The 10,000-nt window shown below is 40.0% G+C and overlaps 1 protein-coding gene across 5 annotated transcripts in view; it reads left to right on the top strand.

The window, feature by feature from the left end:
* Positions 1-10,000, top strand: part of LOC143140743 (protein arginine N-methyltransferase 8) — a 39,969-nt gene that overhangs the window by 17,529 nt on the left and 12,440 nt on the right. For all 5 annotated transcript variants that reach the window (XM_076301859.1, XM_076301851.1, XM_076301842.1 and 2 more), the window contains 3 exons: positions 603-666; positions 3,387-3,529; positions 5,989-6,076. In XM_076301859.1, the coding sequence (XP_076157974.1) occupies positions 603-666; positions 3,387-3,529; positions 5,989-6,076 (295 nt within the window). The remainder of the gene's footprint in view (positions 1-602; positions 667-3,386; positions 3,530-5,988; positions 6,077-10,000) is intronic.

Below are 10,000 nucleotides of genomic sequence, written 5' to 3' on the forward strand. Positions count from 1 at the left end.
ACACACACACACACACACACACACACACACACACACACACACACACACACACACACACACACACACACACACACACACACACAACAAAAAAGCATCCACACAGCAGCATTACACAGGAATACAACACCCCAAAACCATTGACAGCCATCAACACAGACATATAGTAGGTGCACACATAGATATCTATTTTGCAGACATGTTCCAGCATGGCTCTGCCCTCCTAATGAAAGTCAATGGCTGAGAGCGGCCGCGTCGGACCAGTAATGTTACTCAGCAGGACAAATGAGGCTGTTAGCAAGGCCACTGTGTGTTTTGTGTGTGCGCGCGCGCGTGTGTGTGTGTGTGTGTGTGTGTGTGTGTGTGTGTGTGTGTGTGTGTGTGTGTGGTGAGCATTTTTTTGCCTTCATGCAGACTTGCAGCAATCAGCGTGTTGTTCTGTATAATGGTTAGAAACACACACAAGCACACACAAACACACACTCAGAGTGTCACATCACAGTTTTCCTTCATCAACTGCATAATGATGCAGTAGTTGTTTAGCATCAGTTGAGCACCAGATGGTTTGTAATGCTTCCATATATCTTTATGTTGTGTGTTTCTAGATCGAATGCTCCAGTATATCAGAATATTCAGAGAAGATCATCAAAGCCAACCATCTGGACAGTGGTAAGACCAGAAATACAATATATTTACACAGTAATCAAGTTAAGTTGTGATGCAATGATGTGCCGATAATACTTTTTATTATTATATATATATTTTTTTTATTATTTAACTGGTCCCAGAGCCGCTCATTATTTTCCGTAGCCAGTTAAAGGAACTATTTTTTTCCGCTATTTAAAGTAGCCAATAGTCATTCCACTACTCACTTGCTCCCTCAACCTAATAAAATCCTATTTTTCGCAGAGGCCTGGATGTTAGCCTTGATTATCATCACAGCTACGCTAATTACTCTGTTAGGTTTATAAGTTGTGAAAACAGGTTGGCTGCGCTAGTAAACATCTTTTGGACGAAAGAGCTGTTGGGCCCGTGATGTCAGTCGGACTTAACAAACAAATAGTGCACACGGGTCAGCACACACATCTACATACACATATATCTGCATACCCATACGCTCTCACACCGGCTCACAGTTCTTTTATGTCTGGATAAAACCATTAGCCTTCCTAATGCAAGTGACAGCTGCAGGCACTGGTCACGTTGTGGCCATGCAGAACTGAATTAACTGAATGTCTGTTGTTGTCATGTCTTAAATTGCACTTCAGACATCTCTCTTCAAATTTAACAGCCGTGCAGAGTAATTCAGCTATCTCATACAGGCAATCTGCTAAATGTCATTTGCACTTATATTGGGTTTACAAACAACAACTTTCAAAGCTAATTTAGCTGATGTTTCTCTTAATAGGTGTTTTATTCCTCAAAGGCATGATACACAAACTCAGTGTGTGTGTGTTTCTATGTGCATATGTGTGTGTGTGTGTGTGTGTGTGTGTGTGTGTGTGTGTGTGTGTGTGTGTGTGTACATTTGTACGTGTGTAAGAGAGAGATAGAGAGTCTGAGAGAGAGGGACAGTGTTTGAGTTCTTGTGTGTATGTGTGTGTGTGTGTGTGTGTGTGTGTGTGTGTGTGTATGTGTGTGTGTGTGTGTGTGTGTGTGTGTGTGTGTGTGTGTGTGTGTGTGTGTGTGTGTGTGTATTTGTGCGTGTGTAAGAGAGAGATAGAGTCTGAGAGAGAGGGACAGTGTTTGTGTGCTTGTGTGTGTGTGTGTGTGTGTGTGTGTGAGAGAATGACTGCGACTGCAGCTCTACCTGGTGAAGACTGGGCCCAGTTCCCCGAAAGCATCTTAAGCCTAAGAGCGTCGTAAAGTCCCTCTTACGAACGTCTTAAGATTTGCCGACTGTTTCCTGAAACCATCATAGCTTAAGAGCGTCGTGAAAACACTCGTAGATCTACGGAAAAAACAAACGAACGATCGTAAGATGAATCGTAGAAAACCCTCTTAAGAGCGTGTCTCCGTTGTTATCGGGAAACTGGGTCCTGGCCTCTAGCTTAGGGCTCACCTGATTGGTCCATCATTTAGCTCAGTTCCACTCATATACATTAGGAACATGAGGAAGTGTTTTTCTAAGATGACTGGTTTGTTTGCAAATTACGTGTCACTTCCTCACACATCAGAAGTGTGATATAGCACCGCAGACCGCTGTGTGTTGTAGTGTGTGTGTGTGTGTGTGTGTGTGTGTGTGTGTGTGTGTGTGTGTGTGTGAGAGAGAGAGAGAGAGAGTTGAATGACACTGTCATTACACATGAACCCTAACCCTAATCCTAACTTCTAACTTTAACCCTAAACCTAACCCTAACCCTAAACATAACCCTACTCCTACCCCTAACTTGTTATGAAAAAAAAAAACGAATGACACAAACCTTTATGACTTGTTTATGACACGTACATGACAGTGTCATGTCACTCTTATGTCGATACTGTCAAGTAAAGTGTAACCAAGTCGGTCAATAAGTCTTTTATTTTACAAGACGGTAGACTAATAAGTGATAACTGTTTGGCTGACAGCCTTTAAAGTAGGCTCTATTTCATTTCAATGGAAAGGCCTATGTTACAGCAGGAATTAGTGCCTGGCATGTGGGGGCGTGGCATCACGATGGTTGCTTCCCATCGGGATATCGTCCATCGGCCCAACCCTAACCCCTAACTCTTAAACTAACCCTAACTTGTTATGACAAAAACCGAATGTCACTTAATAACAGAAGCATTGTGTCATAAACATTTATGACTTGTTTATGACACGTTCATGACAGTGTCATGTCACTCTTATGTCGATACTGTCAAGTAAATGTAACTGTTTATTTTGTATGATAGCAACTGAAGTCACACATTGCAGACCTACTGGGGTACCTGTGAAATGATTTGTCTCATGAACATCAAGAATACATTTGCACAGAAGTTGCACTTTTTTAATGCGCAAGGATAATGAGCTTGCACATTAAAAAAGTGCTAAGATCACCCAAACAAGAGAATGACATGTATCTCAAGATCATTTGTCAACTTTTGTCAGCTTGCTGGTGAGATTCCCAGTTGAAGCCAGCTTGGAATTGTGTGTGTGTGTGTGTGTGTGCGTGTGTGTGTGTATGTGTGTGTGTGTGAGAGAGAGAGAGAAAGAGAGAGAGAGAGAGAGAGAGTTATGGTGCTAAAGTAGCTTTCGTGTGTTTTCCTCAGGAAGCAGGCACTGCACATCTGTGTTTTAGCTGCCAGTAGACATAATTGTTCACATTTCCATTTCTGTCTCTCACTCTGTGTGTGTGTTTGTGTGTGTGTGTGTGTGTGTGTGTGTGTGTGTGTGTGTGTGTGTGTGTGTGTGTGTCCCTGTCTTGCAGTGATCACTATATTCAAGGGGAAAGTGGAGGAGGCGGAGTTACCTGTGGAGCAGGTGGACATCATCATCTCCGAGTGGATGGGCTACTGCCTCTTCTATGAGTCCATGCTCAACACCGTCATCTACGCCAGGGACAAGTGGCTGGTTAGTGACGCTGTTTGTGTGTGTGTGTGTGTGTGTGTGTGTGTGTGTGTGTGTGTGTGTGTGTGTGTGTGTGTGCTTTGGCAGCTAGATACTGACACTGAAATCATAGTCTAGATGGCAAGAGAACATAGGTGGTGATATGTACATTAACTAAGCGGTAAACCATATTACTCTAAAACACATTTTGAGTGAACACATTCTTGTCATTGCTACACAACAACAACACATTAAATTAAATGTTCACACACTCTGCTGATTGCATTGTGTAAATGAAAGTGACCAGCAAGAAGGTCAAACATATGCACACAATACAACGGTGCAAAAGAGGAGAGGCAGAATACCCAGTAGAATCAGCTGGGACTGTATTCATAATCATGACAGGCAGAAATGCATACAATACAAAAATATACAATTAATATAAACGGTAACACTTTACTTGATGGGTGAGTTCATAACACATACATAGCAGCTGTCATAAACTGCACATAAATCATTCATGACTGTTTCATGAGACATGACTCAACATTCATACCAAACCTTTTATGAATGTGGAAGACAGAACGATGACAACTTGTCAAAATAAAAGTCCAACAATCGCAAAGCAGCATTGCCGTTTTTCTCTCCAGCCTTTGTAAATATTTCATAAATATCTTATGAAGTCTACATCGAATGTCACTTTACAATACAAGTTGTGAAGTATTCATAATCACTGAATTTAACCCTGGGAGGTAAACTAGCCTACATTCAGCTGACCCGTATTTGTGTAACCTGGAATGGTTGGACATTCCCAGTAGCAAAAGATGAGAAATCCTCTGCAAAGGTATCATAAAACAAATACATTTTTATGAAACAAAAATTATTTGCTTGACCATGTTCTGTGTTTTTGGCACTGGAGTAGCCCATTGACTCAGATGTGACATAATCAGGTAAGAGGTTTGGAACAAAAACTGCAATGCTGCTTTGCAATTGTTGGACTTTTGACACATTTTTGTCGTTCTGTCTTCCACATTCATGAAAGGTTTGGTATGAATGTTGAGTCATGTCTCATGAAACAGTCATGAATGCTTAATGTGCAGTTTATGACAGCTGCTATGAATGTGTTATGAACTCACCTGTCAAGTAAAGTGTTACCAGATAAACAAATGTAGTTGTTATTGTTTTCAGCATAAAGAGACTTGCCTAGCGCTTTTTCGTAATATTGTTTGCCTTCATTCAAAGAGTTTACTTATTTTAAGATGTTTCATCATGAAAACAAGCAAATTTGTCTTTAAAACAATCAAATTTGCCTTGATAAGACTCCTTAAAATAAGTCAAGTCAAAATGATCTTACGATAGAGCGCTAGGTAAGTCTCTTCATGCTAAAAACAATACCAAATAGATTGGTTGATCTTAATATAAGATTAACAACACTTGGCTAGATTTTATTTTTTGCAGTGTACAACCAATGGATAGCAGCACATCCCTGACATGCCATGTGCATGTAGAATATATGCTGTTGTCAAAGACATATTTTACAAGACAGATGTTTTATACCTCTGATATGGGTGAGGATAGATACACATTTAAATCATATTATCCCCATGGGTCACTCACAATATGTTTTAGTAGCAATTAGGAAGAACAGAGAAAATTATGTCTGTCACTGCAATATGGTGAATGGTGGTTTGGTTCAACCAAACTCTAACATATTGCATCAGATGGAGATTGTTTTCATTTTGTCCTCCAAAATAAGCAGTTGTCATCCTGCTGAATAGTATAGCCCCATGTAATCATCTTACAATTTTTAATACCATTTATTATTGTCTGTCTAAATAATTAATTATACATTTACGTTTATGTGGGGGTTTTGGCATTTTTATTGGCTATGCGTTTACCCTTAAACATGTATGTTATGCATGAATAAACATTTGCAATTTCTTTTAAGTGTCTCATAGCACCACATGTACATAATCTACTTATATTATCTAATGACTAATAATGATCTAATGATCTACTGTAACAAACTGTACTAACAAAAATACTTTATTAACACGTCTATTATAACGGATCACGCTCACATCTTGCAAATGCTTTATTACTGTAACACGTCTGATCACTTTCACATCTTGCAAATGCTTTATTAACGTTTGATCACTCTTACAACTTGCAAATGCTTTATTAACGTGTCTCATCTTACATCTTGCAAATGCTTTATTAACGCGTCTATTATAAAGGATCACTATTATATCTTGTAAATGCTTTATCTGTTTTTACACAGTTCCCCTTACCAAACAGAAGGCCTTTGTAGATGTCCTCAGTCGACTTCAAAACAGTGGACCTGTTTTATATGCTGAACACTCAACAGGGGCACTGTTCTTTATCTCATACATAACAACAAAATGATATTGTTCAAAGTCATCTCTCCCTCCCTCTCTCTCTCTCTCTCTCTCTCTCTCCCCCTCTATCTCTCTATTTCGTAGAAACCTGATGGTCTGATGTTTCCGGACAGAGCAGCACTGTACGTGGTCGCCATTGAAGACCGGCAGTACAAAGACTTCAAAATCCACTGTGAGTGTTTGTTTGCTTGTTTGTTTGTTTGTGTGTGTGGGGGTATGTTGTACATTAGCTCAGAAACAGTCCACCAGCCTCACTTTCCCCTATAAGAGATGTAGCAAGTCTGTGTGTGATAGTTGAATATAAACACACACACACACAATTGAGTTCTAAAGAGTGTCAGTATAAAAATTCGTTCACAGACCTTTCTCCTGTGGCAATGTTAAGATTGATGCACTGAGCCACTCATATTAAACACTCATATTTTCTCTCTCATATTTTTTACACACACACACACACACACACACACACACACCCCTCTTTCTCTCTCTCTCTCTCTTACTCACTGTCTATAGTCACTTGTGTTCTCTCTCTCTACTCTTTGCCTCTCTATCACACAAACGTCAACAACACAAACTCACTTGAACTAAATAACTGTGCCCACTCCACCAACTTCACAGCCCAGCAAAGTTTTGAAGAGGTCCTTGTTTATCTGGTATTGCATCAAACCATTGAGATAGATAGATATATATATATAGATAGATAGATAGATAGATAGATTAATAAAGAACAAGGGAATGAACAGAATAGTATTAAAGGATGCAATAAAAGATAGAGGGCCCTATTTTAGCGATCTGAAACGCTCAGTCGAAATCATGACTGACAAAAGCCTGAAAAAAGCAACACTTACCCAAATAATGTTCGAATGACTGAATAAACATCCCAAGGATGTTCATCCTGTGGACATGCAAATTTGCCTGGGACTGAGGGCTGCTTACATTTGCTGACAGTGAGCCTCCAAAATAGCTGTGCTTGTGTGTGCTTTTCTCTTTAGACCAGGTTTGTCGTAATGATTTTTAGTGGGTCTAAGATCAGAGGCGGACAGAGGAGTACACAGCTTCATTACTTGAGTAAAAGTACAGATACCCTTTGCTAAATTTTACTCAAGTACAAGTAAAAGTACAACAATCAGATGTCTACTTAAGTAAAAGTACTGTACTTGAGTATCAAGAGTACAAGAGTACATTTTCTAAATATTGCATTACTACTGCCACAGTGCTTACATTTATGTACAGAAACGTCCTACATGGAGTTATGAAAAATGTTAATGTGGAGAATGTAAAAGGAATTGAAAGTAAAATCAAGTAGTTTTCATCTTTTTACCATGTTGCCAGGGATGGGCAGTATTTCTAATACATGTATTTAAAATACGTATTTAAAATACAAAATATTATTTTGTAATTGAAACACTTGAAGCGAAAACTATCTTGTTCAGCAAATTGAAATAGTCTGGCGAGGTGGGGCCACAGGTTGGCACATTCCCGGGATGGACCTGCTGTCTTCATCCAATATTTCGTCTCTCATCTAAATCTGACCATGAAGTTGACTTTGACGGAAAGCTGAAGGTGATTGCTGATAGGCTTTCCCAATCAGTGGCGCTTGCACAGTCCAATCACGTTTGAGAGGGAAACAACAAATTGAGGGTTTCTGAGACTTTTCTTTTTTCCTTTTTTTAGAAGAAGAAGTAACGGGAACTCACGGCTATGGATAGAAATGTAGTGGAGTAAAGAGTACAATATTTGCCTCTCAAATGTACTTGAGTAAAGTCATGAGTACTCCCCAAAAATGATACTCGAGTAAAGTACAGATCCCTCAAAATTGTACTCAAGTACTGTACTCAAGTAAATGTACTCTGTTACTGTCCGGCTCTGTCTAAGATAGCGATTTTTGGATCATGCGCTTGACCACACCTATTTTTTTAATTGACACGCTGTTGGGTGAAATGTTCAGTTGAACCGGAGTGCATGGCAAAAACTCCATCATTGCTTTGGGTGTTAGATAGGACCAAGACTTGTATGGTCGTCCCGCTTGGCGCCATGTTGCGCCTTGTGGGAGATACGGGACGGGAAAAGCAGAGGGATCTGTTAGTGTTATATCATATTTAAAGCAGACACATTCGCCTCTCATGCCTCTTAGACATCATAGGAAATCTATACGTCTAATCCTTATACAAGGTTTTATGGCAGTGCATTAACAAAAGCTATGACGCATCACTATGTATTTTTCATGAGCGATTTTATTCATGCAAGTCACTTCCTCTAACTGATTTACAACGAAGCCAAGACACAAGCAAGAGTGAAGTATGAATTTGTGAATGAATAAATACACTGTATCTAGCCTCTAACACGTCCCCTAACCCTAGTATGACTCCACCCGGGGTCTTTAGATAAAATTGGCTAAGTTAGATTGACAGCTAAATGCACAAAAGCATAGGTAGATAGATAGATAGATACTCTATTGATCCCCAAGGGGAAATTCAATGTCAAGCACAAGTCCACTTCAGCACATCTCTGGAGTGCTGCACTGTTCTCTGAGTCAGCATCCTACCACCTCTTCTCAGAGAGTTAAGTGGCCCATTGCGTCTGCAGTGGTCTCTTGCTGCTGGGCTCTTATGCTCCTGATTTGTTTGCAAACATTCGCAGAAAACTCAAGGCAAACAGAAAACTGTTTGCAAACGTTCACACGCATTTGCCTATGTTTGCGAATTTGAATGCACCTCTGGACAGAATCTGCCATCATCCCCCTGCAGAGCGGTAGAAGGAGCCTCTGGGTGGGAAGGGCCACACGTTCCCTTCGCAGACGCTCTCTCTCTCACTGCATGACAATTAGAGGCCACTCAGAGTAAAGATGGCGGTACATGGGGCTACGTTTTGAGCAATGTTACCGGGCAATCACATTAAAAGTGATTGTGCTTTGATTGGATGATCACACAATGTTTGCATGTTGGTGAGTAACATTGCCCAGCAACATTGCTCAAAAAGTTGTGTCGTGTGTCATCACCCTAAAAGCTGGCTATATGACATATGACAAATGATTGGTAGATATGTGTGTATCTGTATAGAGTATGTGTGTATTTGTATGTGTGTATTGGTAGATATGTGTGTAACTGTATATGTGTGTGTTGGTAGATATGTGTGTAACTGGTCTGCCCTTGTATCTGACCCTGGGGGGTTGAGCCCCCCACTGGAACATTGGGAGGTTGAGCCCCCATCTTCATCAGGCTGTTTAACCGTGTCATTATCTTGATGATACAATTATTGGGGGGTTGCATTGGGCAGTTTGATTATTTACACACGTTACGCCTATGAGGCCGCCAGACTAAAAGGAATGGGCGCAGACTGAGCAGGTGACAGGGAGAGAAGCTGAAGGCATCTTCACTGGTGTCACATGCAACAGAAGAAGCAAACAGCGTTTGACAGCGTTTGACTATTCACAGCCCTGTTTTAAAATTCTGTGTGTGCTCCAGTGTTGTTCTCACCGTCTGAAGTGTTGAAACGTTAACAATTTTCATGTGTCTGCCTCTTTGGTGCTGTGATATTTATGACTCGGGGTATTGTTGGTGACATGCTAACTTGTAAAACCAAAGAAAACACTGTAAACTGTGACAGACAAGCTCGGAGCTGAGAGTACAAAGAGAATTTTGAGTAGAGACCCTTAGCACAGACGCACAGCATAAGGAAAAATAGAAACCTTACACATACAAGCAGCCACTACAAGAGATGGGGCCCATGACTGTCAACACGGACATTCACATTTGGGTAAAATAGATATATAGATATATAGTCATTTGTTATAATGCATTACACACCCTTATACACATTTACATGTGTTTATAATACTCTGTGGATACGGATGAAGTGTCACCAGAAATGGTACTGCACTTTATCTGGTCATTTCTACTTATAAATAGTTATATATAGACTTATGTTAGTCGCTATAATGCATTATGAATACCTCCATGAAAGTTACTACTACATACTACTATTATATACTATATAATAGGCCTACTGGTGGACTGTAGTACTAAAGATTTAAATAGATTGTCTAATGTGAATTTAAAATACTGAATTAGATGACATTCTTAACAATTCTGACGTT

This window comes from Alosa pseudoharengus, unplaced genomic scaffold (genome assembly GCF_046254945.1).
Source record: "Alosa pseudoharengus isolate Yale_2024_CS ecotype anadromous, Long Island Sound unplaced genomic scaffold, YU_APseudo_1.1 YU_APseudo_1.1_scf_10, whole genome shotgun sequence".
Classification (NCBI taxonomy): domain Eukaryota; kingdom Metazoa; phylum Chordata; class Actinopteri; order Clupeiformes; family Clupeidae; genus Alosa; species Alosa pseudoharengus.